Source organism: Monomorium pharaonis, chromosome 9, assembly GCF_013373865.1.
Source record: "Monomorium pharaonis isolate MP-MQ-018 chromosome 9, ASM1337386v2, whole genome shotgun sequence".
NCBI lineage: Eukaryota > Metazoa > Arthropoda > Insecta > Hymenoptera > Formicidae > Monomorium > Monomorium pharaonis.
The window spans coordinates 17,020,468-17,041,213 of record NC_050475.1 but is presented as its reverse complement, the minus strand read 5'-3'; the positions used below and the strand labels follow the sequence as shown (position 1 = coordinate 17,041,213).

General features: G+C 31.0%; 2 protein-coding genes across 4 annotated transcripts in view; both read left to right on the top strand.

The window, feature by feature from the left end:
* The first annotated feature begins 2,348 nt into the window (after positions 1–2,348).
* LOC105839376 lies at positions 2,349–5,274 on the top strand. Its single transcript, XM_012685652.3, has 4 exons — positions 2,349–2,850; positions 3,073–3,248; positions 3,350–3,513; positions 3,936–5,274. Exons 1-4 carry the CDS (start codon positions 2,670–2,672, stop codon positions 4,129–4,131), a joined length of 717 nt encoding a protein of 238 aa, XP_012541106.1. The 5' UTR covers positions 2,349–2,669; the 3' UTR covers positions 4,132–5,274.
* Positions 5,275–5,452: 178 nt separating this feature from the next.
* LOC105839382 (cardioacceleratory peptide receptor) overlaps positions 5,453–20,746 on the top strand; it is a 64,826-nt gene continuing 49,532 nt past the window's right edge. Inside the window, exons 1-2 of one of the 3 annotated variants that reach the window (XM_012685663.3) lie at positions 5,453–6,698; positions 15,723–16,414. In XM_012685663.3, the coding sequence (XP_012541117.1) occupies positions 16,229–16,414 (186 nt within the window). In that variant the 5' untranslated portion in view covers positions 5,453–6,698; positions 15,723–16,228. Of the gene's footprint in view, positions 6,767–15,722; positions 16,415–20,746 lie in introns of all 3 variants that reach the window. The other 2 variants (XM_012685660.3, XM_036291749.1) reach the window with 2 other exon arrangements.

Sequence of the window (20,746 nt, the reverse complement as noted above, 5' to 3'; positions counted from 1 at the left end):
AAAAACAAATGTAATTTTAACTTCTATTCTGATATGTTTGATGCAATTGAAATAATACTACAAAATTTTTTTAATATGTTCCGTACATAAGCGACGAGATACACATGGCACAAAACCTATTGAAGAAACTTACAAAATAATATATGTCATTCGTCTGCGAAGTAATGTATATTAGATTGATGCAAAGTGCAACAGTTTTAAAGTAATCATTTAGAGAATATTATTTAAAGAAAGTAATTATATTTTATTTGAAAATAAAATTTCTATAACTTTACTTTCTGTAAAGACATTCATTTACTGACCTATTGCTCATTTTAAAAAGTATACTTAAGTATTATTTATCCGTTTTTTTATAAAAATAATGTGCAAAAAATGTATATTTACAGAAATAAATAAATAATACCTAGTATCACAAATGAATTCAACAAAAACAAGAAGAAAATATTTATTATGCACTTTTAAGTTTTCTTCAAAACTAAGCGGGAGTTTGATGCAAAGCTACATAAAATTTCACTTTAATGTGCATGTAAATAAGATCTAATCTCTTACTAATTCACTTATTTTTTATTCTATTAAAACAAACAGACTTGAAAGCCAAGATGTTACTCCCAGGAAATATTCATGGTTACGTAGTACAAAGTTTTAAACACAGAGGCGTCAATGAACGGGATTTATCTAAAACAAAGATATCCTCATGCTGTTTAAAATTTAGAAACAAGCATTATCTATACATTATTTCTATGTTCTTATCGATTGACCTAAATATCAACAGAAATCGGAAGAACAAAATTTATGTAACTAATGTAAGAAATAATATTAGAGAATATGCTAAATCAAATCATCTTATCTATACGTAAAGAGAAAGTTCTATTGCCTAACTTATTTATAAAAAAAAATATTTAAATTAAAGTATTTATATCAATGAGTTGTAAATCGCCTAACGGTCTGCATCGGATCTTAGTGATGGATATAATTCTTTAATTAAATTTAATTTTCTTAGCTTTATTTTAAACTGCGCATCGACAGGGTTCATCAGACTTAAGACACAGTAACTAAAATAATTTCGATGCTCAAGAGCATCTTAAATTTTATTTTAGATTATAGATTTTAAGATTCTCTTGAGCCAATTTAGTTTAGTTACTGTGTCTTAAGTCTGATAAATCCTGTCGGCGCGCAGTTTAAAATAAAGCTAAGAAAATTAAATTTAATTAAAGAATTATATCCACCACTAAGATCCGATACAGACCGTTAGGCAATTTACAACTCATTGATATGTTTAACATATTACGATCGGTTAGAATTAATGTACTAATATTATTAAAGTTTTAGTTAAAAAGTAAAGAAATCATAGGAAATATATATATATATTTTTACCTTATCTACAATTTACTATTTAACATGTAGTTTATTAATAAACTCTGATGCTTTGCCTTTATCAATGAGATAATAGAATGAGAAAAAGTTCCTTTAAATTTTTCCTTAATTATTAATTATTAATTATCGTTCAAGGCAAACAAGTAAAAAATAATTATAAAGATTCATCGAAAGTCTTGAAGAATCTATTATAAATTACATTAGAAAATATTTGCAAAAGTATTACAATTTGGTCAACTTTTTGATTATATATATATAAGAGTAAAAACATTTTTATAACATATAAGATAGGCAATATAATTTTCTTTATAATAAACACAAGGCATAGCATAATTGTATAATTTTTTCCATACATTAATTGCAGATTTTTGCATGTTGTTTCGGTTTCATGTTTTATACGAAATATTGATATAATTACAAATAATGATTATATAATTCCTTAGAAATGCACAAAAATATGTACAGATACTTGACAAGTAAGACATAATACAATTAACACGCACTGAGAAACCCGTTTAGTTTAAACTCTTGTTTGGATGTAGTCAAACAAATACATTGGTTAACGCAAAAATACAATGATAACGCAACAAAACAATGTAGTTGTTCATCCATATCCAAACAAAAATTTAATTGATTCAACCATATGGGTTTGTCCGTGTAGTATTACAAAATATTTCAACTACATTCTTTGCGTTTCTCGGTGGAGTTTTCAGCGTATTTTCAATATAAGTTTAAATATTTAATAAAATACACTAAATATGCGCGCGCGCGCGTGCACACACACACACACACAATTATTTAAATATTTAAATATTTAAATAATCACATTAAAAATTGTATATCTTAAAAAATCTATATATAAGTGCAAAAAACTTAAAAAATTTACATAAAGAATTATAAATTAATTCATACTAAAATTTTCAATATATTTCATTATTTTCCTCTTTTTTTCATTACCACTTTTGAAACAACAACATATTTCTTATATTATAGCTATCGTATAAAAGTACATACTAAATACACTTTTATTATTGTGATAATGTGAGACTATTACAGTCAATTTGCAAACAATGGAGCAAACATAACAGTATAATTAATAGTGAAGCCAGCACATTCGATCAACGGTCATCTGGTGAACACCTGACAGAGATCGTTACATAACTAATAATAACAATCGTACCATAGAAAATGTATCGCTTGATGTACACTTGACACTGAATGCTCATGTAAAACTGTTAGAAATGTTAGAAACATCTGAAACATTGTAGGAGCTTCACTAAAAACAATAAAAAAAAATGTCGCGCATCAGACCATCAGGTCAGTCACCCAAAGTCTGGCAATTAATCGAACGAGTGGATGAAAGTGGGAAACTGACAAAGTTTACGATTCAAGAGATTCCTGAGGATCGATATGAGGACGCGATTCAACATATGTGCACATATTTTTTAGTTGATGAACCAATTTGTCACTATTTAAGTGAGTTTTATCGTTGTTTATTTGATAACCATTTAATAACGGTTTTATTCACGGATTTAAGATAAAAAAGTTGCAATACAAAAAAATTTCACAAAGATGCAAATTTTTATTTTTTATTCATATTTTTACATTAACCTTTATCTGAGGAGAGAACTGATTAATTTTTTTTATTTATCATGACTATAATTATTTTTAATCACTTTTTTTAAATTTGATCTGCAGAAGCAAAAGATGATCCTCTTTTTGTACAAGATATAAGCACAATGTGGCGTTCATCACTCGCACAAGGCATATCCATAGCGGCATTTCTCGACAATCCCAATAATGGAAAAATCGTCGCCGTAAATATTCTAAGTGTTAACAATAACAATCGGAATAAAAATCTTTCCGATTACAAGGTATGTTTCATTAAGCTTTGTTAATAAAGTTTGATTGTTTTGCTTAAATTACTACTTCACTCTACTATACAAACTATTGGAATTGATAATAATCGTTATAGTTTAAATCAGATAAATGCAAAAAGACATTAGAAATTATATCTAACGCAAAAAAGAAGGTGATGCACGAACATTACGGAGTTGACCAGTATTTGTATACTAGTGGACTCAGCGTAGATCCCGATTATCGAGGATACAAATTAGGCAGGAGTATGATAAAACTCAGGTATGCCTAGAACATTACTTCGCTCATACTGATAAATGCAATAAATTAACGATTAACCTCGCAATTCTATAGTCTAAAGTTCTTGAAAAAATTATATAAATTTTTTTAAAACAAAATAGTTTTTTTATTTTCTACTTAAGATCTCATATTTAAACAATGTAAATTATTTTTGTCCTTTTTCATCCTTTATTTTTTCATTATCTCTTTTGTTATAATTATATATTTAATATTATAACAAAATATTAAAAAAATATTTTTTTTAATATGGAATTTAATAAAAATTATATTCGATCAAATTGTATCGATAAGTTAGCATCATTAAGATACGCAAACTGTTTTTAACCTCTTATACTGAACTTCCATTAATTTATCTTAATCAATTTTATATTTATTTATCGATGCTCGTATAACTTAAATTTCAGAGATCTTATCGGATCTACGTACAGAATTCCGGCGACAATTTCGGTATGCACATCGATTATCTCGCAGAAAATAACAGCAGATTTGGGATTCGAAGAGTGTTTGACAAAAAACTTCTCTGATTTGATGGACGAAGACGAAAAGCAATATTTTCTCGGTATTAATTGCGTAATTAAAATCATGGGTAAACGATTTTAATATGGACGGAGCCAATATAAAAATTACACAGTATACAACAATGATATATTACATAATTACATATTACACTTAATTTTGTATCATGCAGTAAGTCTTACAATTTCTCTCTCTACCGCGATCTGTTTAATATTCCTTATACGTCATCGCGACGCATTGGAATGAATGACAATAAAGGGCGCTTTTTTTGGCGTATCGAACGTGCAAACATATTATTATCGGCTTCTTGTCGAAACGCGGACAGATGTAACTTCCGTTCCGATAAACGTGCATTCATGACATTCGGATGCACTTGGAATATATAGATGTTACAAAATTTTAATGACATACCTTCCGTGCATACGGGGCGAAATGCGGGTTGCACATTACATGTCAGAACATGTACCGTAATTTGTAACAATATCATGTCGATTGCGTGGCCAGAATTTAAGACAGCGGATTTCATGCAACATACTAAAGCGAAATCTAAATTAAAAACCCTTTATAAATGATCATTCTCTACGAGATAATGAATATTTAATTATTTATTTTTCTAAATTTTAGTGAAGATTATAATTTTTTATCTGTAAATATAATTTTACTTTCTGAAATTTACATTAAGTATCCATTACATTGCTGTCCATTTTTTAAATTTAAGAACTATATATGTATTTATGTCCCGTATAAATTGTCAGACAAAATAAAATATATACTTGCAAAGATTTTTTCTGGCTCAAGTATTATTGTAATGGTACAATAAAAAATTTAGGGAACATTAACAAATACGCATATAATTGTATTGGCATATTTGTTGTTTCTGAATAAATATACTTGTTGCGTCAACAAGTGGTCGGATTTTATTGAGCTTATCGTTATCTCCCTCGATACCGATTGATTTGTTTTAATTTCAGTCAATTTCGATCAGTCGCAATCAATTTCAATGGTTTTAATTCAACCCAATATTCGAAATCTCGTTCAAAGTTAATTAACTCTGCAGATTATCGAGGATTATTCTTGTAACCTATTCAAGCTCAATATCCTGGTAACAAGTAACTGTTCAGATGTGCATAAAATGTTGTTATTGCAATTGAGCAAATATAATGAGAATCTAATAGAGATTTCTTATCGTTTCGATTATTGTTCAAAATAAAGAATGATATTAAATATTTGTAACAAAAAATTTTGTTTAAAATATGTAGAAAAACAAACGTTATATAATATGACAAATGTAATATATATTTCTATATTGTAAGTATCAATTTCTCTTTATTTTCAATATGGTTAAAAAATCTCAGAATTCTAAAAAAAATAATCAATTTGAAAAAATGTAAGACAATAGGACATATAGGACATATAATTTTGAAAAAAATTATAAGACAAAATAATGAAACAATATGAAAATGTTAAATTCATTGACAGAATTGATCAAAGTACTAAGTCAATTGTAGACGAACAATCCAAAGCCCAATTTATTATGGTTATAATTCAGTCTCATTCAATATTCGACCGACTTTCATCCATGGAAGTTTCTAAAAATTTTAAGGATAATAAAATCATATTTCATTTTATTTCTTTTTAAAGAAGTCAATTGTTTTAGAAATTCAAAAATGTGTTCATGAATTTTAGATATTTTTTTAAAACTACTTAAATAAATGAAAAAGTCAAACTTGAAATATCCATAATTTGACTAATAATACTTTTCTATATAGTGCCGTAAAAATTAAACGATAGTTTCGTAGTCAAGACTTCAAGACAAAAAATTAAATAGCTTATTTTTTATATTTCTCTTAAACTTTATATATATGTAAACATAAAAATAAACGTATATGTTAATTTACATTTTATATAAAATTAAAATAACTCTTTATCATAATGTTAATCAACGCGGGTATCTTAAATAATAAAATTCATTTAAATAAAAGTAATTTAATTGAAAAATTTATTGTTAATTTTAGACATTGTATAATTAGTTTTCCCATCACAAACACACACCCGCATACTCAATCAGCAAACTCTATAAAACGGTATAAAGACTAGTGTTTCATTATTAATGCATTACAGGGGTGTATTTTGCTTTATTATCCGAGGGTAAATTCGCGAATCTCCGTCGACACGTGCGCGAGCGTGGGCGCGTGCGAGCGCGACGCCGCGTCGGACCGGTGATTCCTTCTCTCGGGCCGGCGCTTGGACGCGCCTTCAGTCGCGTTCCGCGCGTCGTACGAGCGAGTGTGTCTTTACTCGCATTCTCCTCGCAGGATCACTTTTATCCTTTATCTATCCGTTTGTCCGAATGATACGTGACGAAATGCAAGTTTGAGATCAAAGAGACAAAAAAAAGGGAAAAAAAAGCGAAATAAACGTATGAAACAAACTGCGTGATTGTTAGCAAAATTTCCTCGAAACAGCATTGAAAACTATTGATTTTCAGAAACAAAAAAAAAAAAACGTCGATGCTCGTATCCGTCGATCAAGATCGTTGGAGAGAGCGATTTGATACCGCCGATAATTCGCTTCGTGTACATGTGCTGCGAAACAGATCGAGATCGACAGACAGTGTTTTTGCGTTTAGTGGAGAAACAGGTCTTTCTCAGGTACGGTTCACATCTCTCCCACGGACATAGCTGCGATGACTTTCTCATGACTCGCATTGAGACGTATCGTATGTGACCCTTGTCAATTTTTTGAGCACCCCCCGCTAATATAATACCGAGTTACTGCTAATGTCCATGAGATTATTCTTCACTGGTGTTTCACGTATAACGGGCTGCTTTTCTTCCCCATGAGAATAAACGCCTCGCTTTTCACTCGTAATACTATTTTCCGGGCAATTAGGGTTAGTGCGTCAATAATAGAAGTAAAGTTAATATATTACACGATAGGGTGTAAGGGTAATATTATCGTTAATAGACATTTAGTTCTTATTAAGTATAATGCGCGATATTTTACTTTAAAGATATATACATATCAAGAGACACGGTAGTGTTTCGCGCCAAGTGAACACGCAGCGCGAGATATGTAATTACCAATCAGGTTAAAAGAACAAGTTAATCTTATTATCATATATCTAATGTATTATATTAATTCAAACTAATAATTGCATAAATTATTTATTCATAATTGAAATTCAAAAACATATTTTAATACAATCGTGATTTAAAAAACGAATATTAAACTTGTAATCTCTTTCTTTATTTAACCACTTCTATATTTTTTGTTAAAAATTTAATTTTAATTAAAGTTAACTTTTAACTTTGTTTAAACTTACATAATAAATTAAATAAAGTAATTAATATATCCTTTATATATCCCTTTTTAGAATATTAATTACTTTGTTGGTTTTTTTCGCAAAATTCATTTTGCATACATAATCCATGTTGTTTTGTCAAATTCGGAGAGTACAATTTTATTCATCCGCAGACAAATCTCTCTTGTTTCCAAACTGAATTTATCATCGATTTCAAAGTGTCAATGATAGATTTTGAAGTATTTTGATATCGGATAAATTCAGTCTAAAAACAAAAGTGGAATAACAAACCCGTAGAAAGCAATTTGATTTTAAAATCCGTTCTTTCCAAGTGTTTATTTTTTTAGAACAAAAGAAGTACGTGACGGTATTCTTCTTTTGTCTTCGTTCTTGTCACAATGCAATAAATTTGCGATTCGAAATAACTATAGAATAAAAATATGCATGCATATGTTTTACTTTATTTTTATAACGCATGAGAAAAATACTTTTGTCTCTCAAGTGTAGTACATGCAAATCTCTTTTGGAGATTTTATATTACTAAAGACATTAAGAATCGAGATGCAAAATTAAAAGAAAGCGATATTAATCTTTGTGATTGACATGCCGACAGTATCACAGATTGCTACCGTTGCTCCATTTGTTATATTTTCTGTTTTTTAATCTGAAACCTGTATTTTCTTTTTTACCTTTGTAATAATCCTTTAATATCATTTTTTGTAAATAATAACATATCGTGTTAATTAAAGGAAAATAACGGTACATTAATTAAAAATTTTTTTAACTAGAAAAATTATACAAAACACGATAATTCTTTGCTTTGAGTTTTTAATAATAATTCCTCCATAAATCGCTTCGATTATTAATGATTGCGCTACGTATTGGTCTTCTGTCATAGACATCGTGTGTTCCTTTGAACATATGTAGATCGTGTGTATCGTGAATTACGCGATTGCTTTGCTGCACGGAAGATCAAAGAGAAACCATCCGGTGTCACTATTATCTTTTTTAAAATCAGCAGTTTGTAACACTTTGTAATATTCTTTACTTGTGGCGATTAGAAAAATCCAGGGCACACTTCGTAGAAGCTCCGGTATCTTAAAAGAATTCCAGAGCAAATTCTCAAGTACATCGATAGATTACTAAAGATAGATTATTTAACTAAAAGTGCAATATAGTCAAGAATGTTTTTTGTTATAGTTTTCGCGCTAATAATAGTAAAAAATAGGAAGATATACACTTCCTTATTTAATAGAATGTATACTTCACTATTTGAAAAACAAAAAAAAACAAAAAAAAAACACTGGCGTAAAAAAAACGGGACAAAAATTTTGATCGAATTTTTAGGCAATCTTCAATGTGACGTAATTTTGCGAAAAATTATCCAAATTATATGAATTTTGTTTTAATTAAACGGCGAAGACTCTACTTTAAGAATCCCTAGGCGAAAGTTTGATTTGTTAAGTGTGATCCTTTTATATCCCATGAAAATCGAACATGTTTTTTTTCATTGAAAAAAGTTGAAGTTTGTTATCATTTTTCACAAGTTTCTCGTTAAAATCTTGCTAATATTATTACTGAATAATTAATCAGAGCCACATGATGTGCAAAATCCGATCGTCAATCTCCACGTGGTGCACATTGGGTCACTCTGATGACGGCGGTATAATTGAGTTAAACACGAATAAAATCAATGTGCAATAACATATTGATACCATTTCATGGTATCCAAAAACTACTGTATTTATTCGCTAAGATATCCTAAAATGCAGTGCAAATTGCAAACTCGTATAATCAACAAAAAACATCGTATCAACACGTTTTTTTTAATTGCTTAGAAAAAAATAAGCTTTAAGAAATTAATATTAGCAAGAATTAATATTAGCAAGATTTGAACGAGAAATTTGTGAAAAATAATAACTTTTACTTTTTTCAATAAAAAAAAAACATGTTTGGTTTTCATGGGATATAAAAAGATCACACTTAACCAATCAAATTTTCGCCTGAGGATTCTTAAAGTAGAATCTTTGCCCGTCAATTAAAAAAAAAGTTCATGATAATTTGGATGATTTTTCGCAAAGTTACGTCACTTTGAAGATTGCCTAAAAATTCGGTCAAAATTTTTGTTTCGTTTTTTTTGCGCCAATGTATATACATTTTCTACGTATGACTTAATATTGTTTATTTCTTGAAATTTTTTTTTTTAACAATAAAGTTAGTTATTTGAATATGTTTAATTTTGTAACAAATAATTCTTTTATATTTTGAATTTTTTTAAAAAAGACGAAATACTGAGAAACATATAGCAATACTTTTATAAAAAATAATTTTTTTCTTCTATGCAATTGGTAGCGTATATATTGAAACCAATAGTATAAATTCAAACAGAAACAAAAAAAAAACCATCTAAGTTTAATTCATTAGACATTTCTTTAAATTTATCAAAGAATTCGGATTACAATGTATGTGTATAATAAATCTTAGAAAAATAGTAAAATAATTGAATGCTCTAAAACATTTTTTAAAAAAAAAATGTAAAAAATGTTATAGATTCTGAGTATTATATCTAAAACCCATTTACATATAAATTTTAACATGGTAAAATAATAAGCAGTATAAAATATAATAAATTATTCAAATTATTTTGGGAATTGTGTTTTACTTATTTATATATATATATATATATATATATATATATATATATATATGTTTTTTACAAGCTATGTGTGTATATGGAATATGTTTTAATTGTATAATCATTAATTATATAAAACATATTGAATCCTTTTTTATTACTTACTATTTTTGTTTTAAAAAATGTAAAAATTTATCATATCCTGTTTAAACTTTACATATTTTCACAATTTAAGAATGTTTTACTTTTTGTTAGCAGTACTTTTAATGTGACACATAAAATATCTTTATGTAGCACACGTGTTTGTAAACAAATGGAGATAAATCGCGAACTAGACGCGTTAATAAATTCGGTTGAAGATAAAGCGACCGTTTCAATGAACCTTGTGAAAAATATTGCCTGGAGAATTCTGCGAGAGAGAAAGAACAGTACAATCACTCTTGAAAATTCGCATCAGTATCAGAAATGTTTACCATATTATTCGCAATGTCGCCGCGTTGTTCAAAGATCCATTCTTTTTCCAACAACAACGTTATTACGGGATGCAATTTAATTAAAAAATAAATCACTTTTATATTAAAAAATACCTATTCGGTCTCTTTCTTTCTTTCAAAATAAGGTTCTGTGATTACCCAATAAAATATCGAGACGGGAAGGTAGAAAAATCTTCCAATCTTGTATATTGTTGAATAAATAACTGTGTTTTACATAAATCGTTGATTCATGCGGCTACTTAGAATACGCATACATGCCAATAATCAAGTTTTTTCTACGGGTAATAATTCTAATTCATTGAAAAATTATTTGCTATTGTTAATCATTGTTTATGACTTTTTTTCATGTTTTTCATCATGTTTTTTTATAACATTGGATTTAATGTTATAAGATTTGGTGTAATTTATGATAAACTTACACAATTATTTACGTACATAGCTAATTTATATGTTATCAACATACATAAATTAATTTTATATAAATAAAGCGCTGAAAATATACAAGAAAGTAGGCAAAATTCAGCTCCAAAGAAATTTGGACCAGTGGTACATATTTTGTATTTTCAAATTCTTCTAACTTTAACTTGCATTTACCGAAAACCTATATTGTATCACTTTGCTACTTATATTTTTAACGCTTCAAATATATGTCAACATAATATAAGTACGTTGATTTATCTTTATAATTTATGTAGAGTTTTCTACTAATTATTTATTATTATTGCATCTAATTTCAAATTGTCATATAAATCTTTTGTAAAAAAATAAAATCTATTGTCATAGCTTTTTTTTATAGGCAATCAGTTACGGAGAGTTAATAAGAAATTTTTTTATAGGCTTTAACACTTTAACTTTAAAGTAATCCAGCGATATTAAATTAGAAATACAGTGTGGTAAAGGCATTCGTTATTAAATGGTCATGTTATATACGTACACATACATTTAACTTTAATATTAGATACAATGTGTAAGCAAAATTATGTTTGATGAAATATAGTAAGTTTAACATAGTATTGAACCTGAAACGATTAAAACTGATCATTTTCCGAACAACCGTTATGGCACGTGTAATATAGAAATTGTAATCGGTTTCCTAGAAGACCTCAAATATCTAAACTCTAATACAACATCTAACGTAAACATTTAAAATTAACTTTTATATTTATGTTTGTAACAATGTGACGATGTATATATCTAAGTCTAAAGTACAAATCGCTCTTAACAAGATTCTATCTTTCTGCTATATAACTGTAAATTTTATAATACTGAAAATTTTTATTAACAATAGACTTTCATAACAAATATTTTACAAATGGGAATTTTACTATTTCCTGTTCTTCTCTATGTCAAATCTGTGTTTGATTCATACTTTTTTCTTATTTTTTATAAGACATGATAAAAATTTCAAATATATCAATTAACACAATATTTTTATAATTAAATAAAGATAAATTGCTATAAATAATATTTCTGTATATTTGTTAGTTTTTAACAATAACTGATAGGTTTCAAATCTATTTCTTATCGTCGCTGTATGTATAATATCACGAAAAACAAGTCAGTGCACTCTTGTATATTCTATAAACGTGAAGTTTATTAATAGTGCGAGTGTTAAAAGAAATACAATAATTGGCAAATTTTTTTTCAAATGAAATAAAACGTTTTTTAATTTTGATTTTCGATCCTGTTTATTCTGTTAGTCTGCGAATTTTTCGTCATGCTCCATACAAGAATCGACAAAAGCTTGCTTTTCCAATTAATATATTCCGTAATTAATAATCGTACGTTTCCGATTGTTCTCATAAATTATCAAAGTTCTCGTGACAAACGACTGTGGTAACAAATAAAAACAATTCTATTTTTGTGATGTGCAAATAATTGCGCGACTTTTATCCTAGACTGATACAAGGGAAAGAGGAACAACGATTCGATATGGGCCATTCAGGAAATTATTTTTGGCCCTGAGAGGATAGTAATCCTTTGCTCGTTAAACGCTTCACTACCCTTTCGGTTAGTGAAGCGCATAACGGGCGAACTCCTGTTCCATTTGTGTCGGGAAACGCGAACGGTTTTCGATTTACATCCCAGAACTTCTCAAGAGTGTTGCTTCTGGCATGATTGCTATTATATATCGATGTATTCAACAAAGGCACGATGAATCTCCATGGAGCATACTGGGTTGATACTGAAATTAACTGTCGACTCGGAAACAACAGTTTGTTTAACAACGCTCGATGTTTACGCGGGATGCAATTGAGCGCCAAAACCAATCGTCCCGTTTATGACGAATGAAAAATAAAGAAATTCGATACAAAATCGATATAAAATATATAGCTTTATTAATTTCTCTTGCAAACTGCCTGATACAGTCTGATCCCATTTCGTTTCATATTTATTACAATGGATTTAATCCTGTATGTAAAAATATTGGTCATTATAATAATTTTAATTAACGATGTTCATTCCCTTTTCCCTGAATTTGTTATAGACGCGTACATATTTTTCTTCGTATAGATTCTTATAAAATCAAATGCAAACAGGATTCTATATTTTAAAAAGTAACAAATGCGTAATCATAAACATTTCTTTTTTATATTGTTTATTATATAATTATTTGAATTGATCGGGATTGAAATTAATAAAATTAATATTATTACTTTAACGGAAATATATTCGTTAATGTGATAGATGTACATTTATATTAAAAAAAAATGTAAAATTCAAAGATAAAAAAATAAGTAGAATTTCTTCGTTAGGTCAACCAACTGGCCAGTTTTATTATTCAGAATTCAGTAGCACAAAGATAAAATTTTAAAGGTAGATAGCGAGAGATGCTTGTTATATGAGAAGGTTTATCTGTTAAAATTTCATTTTCAATCTCTCCTCAATCTAAATTGCCGTGGAAATTCGCGCTAATCTTCTCGGTTTTCTTTATTTTTACGGCGCCGAACGATGTAAACGCATAAAACGTGTTAATGTGCACCGGAAATATACGAAATGTATCACATGGCGCGCCAAGATTTAGTACGAGTGGAAAATCAAAGCAAACGGGCAGTCACCTAGAAACAAATGTTCCCTCGAGATTCATTTCGAGAATGTAAAATAGAAACGTCGTGTGGAGGTGTCCTAATTAATTAATAGCCAACTACGTGCTCCATTTAGTTTCTCGTATTCGAAATGAAATGACATGCTAGTCGACTAAACTAATAAATCAAATAGCACCGTGAGGAACGTATCGTCTACACCCCCTTACTATAATGCACTCAATTTTCAAACATCGCTTAATTTGCTCTTATAATGACAGTTATTAACATACAAATTTATATGTAAATTAAAATTTAGTATTAATTAAAATGGAAATTTCAAGGAGCTCTTTACAATACTGACGGTTAATATCATTAACGCTGATGCATTTATTGAGTTTTCTCAAAAATTTCTTGACCCTCTGTAATAAAATATTAAAAAATGGACAATTCGATATACAAATTTTGGAAACGGCTATTCAAAACATACATATGTTGCAATGATTACCTTTATTAAATTCGATTTATCTGTCTTTTTATATACAAGACGAAGCAATGCGTATAATTATTAAGTTTACATTATATACTTTCTATAAAACACATCTCGAGTTACCAGACCCATTATTGTAGGATAAAGTTCACTCTAACATTTAAAGAAAAAAATTAAAAGTTATGTCAAATAGCAAAGCAATGCTTATATTGCTACCGATCATCCTACGGCCAGTTTAATCAACTTGCTCGCGAGAAAAGACAAAATTATCGGAGAAAATTTATGTTCCGTCTTTTAAAGAGATATCTTGACTCCAGAATAAAATCCTACCCGTCTGTCTTTTTGAAAGACTAAACAATGCATATTGTTACTGAGTTTACGTTATATGTTTTCCGCAAGACACATCTAGAGTTATAAAAGCTATTATTCATGGGATAAAGTTCGTTTTAACATTTAGAGAAACGACGAGAAGATTTGTTACGTCAAACAGCAAAGTAGAATTGTTCGTATCGCTATGAAAACACTATGTGGCCAATTTAATCAGCTTGCTCGCGACAAAAGACAAAATTACCGGAGGAAATTTATGTTCCGTCTGTCAAAGCGATGCTCCGCGGCACGGAAGACTTTGCTTAATATCCGTTAGCACAATGGCTGTTTGTCCACCTGTCAACGCGTGTTGCTGTTAATACGCGCGGCGATAATTCATTACGACATCGTGGGAGATGTATCATTCGACGGGCTCGCCAAGATCTAAAAGGCCAGGTCAAAAACAAGGCGCAGCATTCGGTTCGCGAGCAAGAAATTGACCACGGCGTTTCTCAATGACGTTATACAAGCGAACACGACATTCGAATTTCCCGTCGAGTCATCGTCCTACCTACGAAACGAGGACGAGGAGTAAAAATCGGAACTGTAATTCTTCCGCGTGGTGAATTTCTTGAACGGAAAATATTGTAGCGCCCAGCTCCTGGTGAACAGCGAGAGCTAAATTTTCGCGATATCGACTTCCTTGTCTATTTTTATTCTTATTATACTTGTGCGATACGGTCAGCGCGATTAGGAATTGGTTTTATTGTTAAATATGGTTTTGTTTCTACTTATAAAAGTTACGCAGATAAAAAGATTTTTAATACGACATTTCAAAGTTATGTTAATTTTGTTTATTATAATAAATTTAATGATACGTATTTATTACTTATAATTTAATTTTATGATTGTTACTCGACAATCTTGATTCTACTTGTATCGTTTCATTTGTTGTGTCAATATAATTTTAAGAATAAGATTATGTAAACGTTTATTTTTCTAATAACTTTAACTGAAAATTTAAAGAATAACCATCTCTTGATACATTGACTGCCATTAACGTCATTCGCGTATGAATGACACTCAATTTCACGTAAAGCTTCATGAAAGTTAAATATTTCCTTTCCCAATTTACTTTCTTTTGCAATAAAATATCATAAATGACATGTCTTGTTACAAAGTTTATGTCATTCAAAAATGTCACGTGGTAATCAATGTTTTAAAATGTATTTTATTGTTTTTGAAAAATAAAATTTACTCGTGTTATATAGACAAATACGCGTACAAGATAATTAAAAAACGTAATATTATTGATGTAAAGTTAAAATCTAATTATTATTCATCATTGAAAACTACGATATTGTTCCAATAGCTTTCCATTTAAATGGATCTTTTATATCGAATGCAATTTCTTTCCTATCAGGCAAATAAAGTTCGGGCTCCCTTGGACGGCCATTGGAGATATCTTTCATGGAGAAAGAAACGAACTGTTCTCTTTCAGAACTTAAGAACTCGATACCAGTGAGTGCAATCGTAAACAAGTGATGTTTAATTTCGTGCTGGCCGTGTGGCCATAACTCTCTTCAAAAACTGGCATGTGCATTATGTGCAGCGATGGTATTCGCGCGGAACACACGCGTATTTCTTCGAGTTTCCAGCATATTCGGACTGAGTCGTTCAATTATCCCTTTAAATATTCCTAGCGCAACGAGTGAATCGTGGAGGATCAGAAACGGGACGTCGCGGAACTTCCTGTGTTCTCCCAAGTGCCCAGGATAATTAACGGAGGTCCACCTCAAATCATCGCGGGTGCGTCGTCTCAGAAACGAGGCCGGTCAACATTTAACCGACGACATGACCCTTTCACGGGAAGCACACGGTGCAAAAACCTGAGCGGCGATCGTGCGGATATTGTCGATCGGAACAATCATGTTCGGGGACGCAAACGAAGTGCGGATCGACGATTGGAATCTGACGGTCGGTTTCGATCTGGAGCGCGTCGGAGAATTGGGGAACGTTACCGACGAGCTCTATCCCTTGCCGGATTACATCAATGTTACATCGCTGCCTGACGTCAATACGACGGAGCAGATTGATTCATTTTACTTCTACGAAGTGAGTAGAGCTTCAGCATTTTCAACTTGATTTTTTGCGTTTTGCGTAACGTTTTTTTTTTTTGCGTGAAATATGGATTGCGCATGATATGCAATTTTTGGAGCAGCTATTATTTTTGAACCCGTTGGGCAAAAAAATTTGTGACAGATATATTGGATAAATATTTGTTACTGATTATTAAAATATTTATGTTTAAAATATATATTAAAAAATATCTGTCTAAAAATATATTTGTATATACAATATCAAAATTTTAAGTAATATATATTTTAGACATAAATAAATATATATATATAATATATAAAATTATTTTATATATAAATTATTTCAATAAAGCAATTATTAATACTTAGCCTCTTTATTTAGTTTCTTTGTTCTTTAATTTAATTGATGTAAAAAAAGAAAGAAACAAAGAAATTAAATTTTACTGTATACATATATACATAAACGCACATATATAAGGTATTGCTTAAAATTTAAATCTTAAATATTTATTTTATGAAATATTTACGTTAGATGCAATGCCAATGCAGTAGAACTACTTGACATGAGCATCGTTTTTTATTGCAATAAAAATAACTTTTTTATGTGAATTTCAATGGACTCGCTGCACAACTGGAAACTAAACATTCTGCGTTTTTTTATAATATAATAGGACGCTATCGGGCGGTAAATCGCATGGCAGACAGACTGTACAATAAAATACGATTGCGTGTGTTTGCAATCATCACGTTTTTGCTTCTAGCAAAATTGTTCTTGGACTGTAATTCAGATGATGCAACATGATTTTGCACAAACGCACCTCTATTTTCAATCTGGAAAGTATGAAATTACCACACAAACTAGATTAAGATGCGACTTGGAAAATTACCTGTTAAAAATTTGAATTTTGACACGTGCACATATTTCATTACCGTATTCTATTCAAAATATTCACGAACAATTTTTTTTACTTGCAAGCTTTGCGTTCACATAACGAATTCATACAGAACTTTGCTTTTACGTTATTTCTTTTTTTTTTACGCGCGTCACAAGTTGCGCAGAAAAAGAGCGTGATAAGAGCGCGTAACTATAGTTATGGCGCTTTTTAAGAAAGCGTGATGGAAGCTTAAAGCTGCTTCTTATTTTTGCACATACTTCCCAGTAGTGCACGATCGCGTAAGAGCAACGAATTCTCTCTTTTCCTTTTCATTTTTGCTTTTAAAATCGTCAACACACGCATAGCTTCCTTTGTGATCGACAATGGAAATATCGGAGCATATCACTTTTAATTAACAAAAGCGTTCGCGTAAAGTGCAGAATAATTCGCGATGCAATTCAAATTATTATGCAATTCGTCATGATTGCGCAAAACGCTTGTTTGTATTTTCCAGTTATCGCCGTGCACAAGAAAAACAATAAGAGAAAAAAGGGCAGAAGAAACGTAACAATAATCGTAAACATCGAGCATAATGAATATTCTAAAAAACCACTTACGAAATCATGATTATACTTTATGAGATTGTGCTGGACAAATTTATAATACAAATTCTTATTTCTATATGAAATGTATATTTAACACAGTTCGGAAGAAAGCACTTTAGATTGAATTAAATTGCAGGTAATTATACATGCAATTTTCTCCATCCTTGCTAATTTACAACAAGAGATTGCTCGGAGCGACACGCTGTCGTTTTTAGGAAGGAGAGAGTTGGTGTGCAAAAATGCCGGTAGAGAATCTCATCAAGAGCGATCATGCTCCGGATCAAAGTAACTTCTGTCTATGATGACAACTGACTTCTTTTAATTAAGAGATATATAAACAAAAAATGAGCTTCAACTTTCGTTATTCTTCAGTCATGTCAAACACTCACGTAGGTGGACCCATTCCGTTTTTATTTTTAATTTTCTCTTTAATTAGATTACATTTCTCTTTGCTCACTTTTTTCATAAAAATTATTTGTACATGATATGTAAATGTATGCAAGTGTCTGCAGTGCATCATTGCGAGATCGGGTCCGTGGGTTTGCTAAACTTAAATGACTGTGCCAATCAGTCATCCCTGCGAAAGATAATTACGCAATATCGCCGCCTCTGTACATCACAGACTTTATCAATAAGATAAATTTAAATGTCGGAAAAATGTTATAAAACTCATACTCTCGCAACCGTGATGGTTTCCACTCGCTTTTCAGCCGCATTTCGAGAACTTATTCCATATCTGCTGCCATTGTAGGGTATCGTAAAGAGAAGAAGAAAGAAAAATGAAATGTACTCTTTTTCTTTTGTATCTATTACTTTTACGTCTGACAAACTGTCGCTACTGACGTGATAGAGATAAAAGCTTCCCTTTACAACGTAGTTTCAAATCGTTTTTTAATCAAGAAAGAGATAAAGAAAAGATAAGAGCAAATACTAATAATAGAAACAGGGATACGTATTTTCGTCAGAAATGGAAATAGGATTTCTGTAAAGTACACAAAGACTCAAGCATGATACATATTGTATTTTGAATCTCGATACTTTTCGCAAAGTTTTCAGATATTTTTAGAACGTTATTCTTGTTGTTTATTCGCGTGGAAAGAAAAGAATTATTATTAAATCACGCTTTTTTTTTAATCACAGTGGTCTTAATATATTATTTATATAAATTTTTCTTGCGTACCTCGGTACCTCGTTTTTCGTCCCTCTTTCGCAGTAGTGCATATTGGACGTATCTTGAAGTGTATTGCATGCATTGAAACGACGACGACGCGACGACGGAGGCGGCGGAGGCGGCGCGGGTGGCGTCGACGTTGGCGACAACGGAGGTTCCCTTCTCTCGCGATTGCAGAAACCACGCCGGAGGAACTCGCTTATTTTTACTAGGAATGCGCTTCGCGCTCGGAAGCCTCGAAAGAAAAAGAGGTTGACGGGGAGAAAAAGAAAGGGGGGGGGGGAAAGGTCACTGACGCGATGCTGGAAACAGGCGTCCGATAAAATTAAGCTGCCACAGAGCATCCGAGACAGCGAAAACGATTTTTATTCCCATCTTTTTTCCCCCTTTTTTTTCTTCCCGAAGAACCGTGACATTTTCCACGTGAGATAATTGAACATAACGAGAACGACGATGGAGTTAAAATGGGATTTTCGCGCGTCCGTAATAACGTTAAAATTTCTAATCGAAATTTTTCGCGCAACACTAAAGAACTATATTTACACAGACGCGTTCTCTAGCTCAATATACCTTTTGCTTTTTCATCTGATCTCAGCTGGCATTTCTATTTTTGTCATTAGTGGCAGCCCGTTCTTATCTTTTCTCTCTGTATCTCCGCTTTATTTATGGATTCATTGACAAGAATTGGAAAAACCTGAATTTTTCCAAATGCGAAAAATTTTACTTGACACGTAAATAATTCTCTTTTCTACTTTACATACAAAATAATAACTATACTTAATTAAAATTCTATGCACGGGATGAAATTTTACTTTAACAAGAATCTTACTCACGTGTTTCAATTTTATTTTTGTTAAACGCAATTTCCGTTGTTTAATTTGACTTCCTTTAATGAAATTGCAATTTGAGGTTTACGATTAGTTAAACAGATGTTTAAGAAAATAAAGGTATTTAATTGCCAAAGAGACTCTAAATTGATCAAAGAACTTATGGTTCTCCGAGGGAGAGAGAGAATATTCCGCATATTCTCGCAGAGTTGTCTCGGTGGTCATCCAATTTACGCCTATACGGTTTCTCTTGCAAACGCGTACGAATTTAACTGCATTACCGCCCGTATAAGCTGCATTGTGTGCATGGAACTGCATGTCGGTTAAGCCGATTTGACCGCATCTGGCCTCCACGTTACGGAACAATACCGGTTCCGTCGAAACGCGGCGCTTTTTCAAAAACTTTACCAAAATCTTAGCATTGTTTTCACTGTCACTTCATGTCCTCTTATCAGAGGCGTGGCGTATTATGTCTATCCATTTAAATATGGAATAAATGAATTCCGGATCGATTGTCCAGACTGACAGGCCCACTTTCAAATCAACGTTATATCGCGTGCAAAAGTGGCCTTACGTACCTATAGTGACGCTCTACACTGACGTGACGGAGAGCCATCCACTCGAATGCAACATCGCGGAGTGCGCGGTGATTTTCCGCTCTGACACGGTAATCAGCGGTCATAACGCAAACGAAAGTTTCCTCCTCGTGCCGCTCGTAAAAAGCCGGCATCGTCCGCGAGTCTGATTGAACGTTACCGACCATCGTGCGGGCATACCTCCTTACGACCGCGGCTGGGGCCGGTTCGGTCACGGCGTTACCGGCACGAAAATCCAACGAGAAGTTGGATGGAAAAAAATGCGTAATAACGC

Excerpts from the sequence above, each read along its gene's own strand:
- LOC105839376 (XM_012685652.3), top strand. The coding sequence starts at position 2,670 with ATGTCGCGCATCAGACCATCAGGTCAGTCACCCAAAGTCTGGCAATTA. Across the intron at positions 2,851-3,072 it reads ACCAATTTGTCACTATTTAA|AAGCAAAAGATGATCCTCTT; the intron begins GTGAGTTTTATC and ends TTTGATCTGCAG. Across the intron at positions 3,249-3,349 it reads AAAATCTTTCCGATTACAAG|TTTAAATCAGATAAATGCAA; the intron begins GTATGTTTCATT and ends TAATCGTTATAG.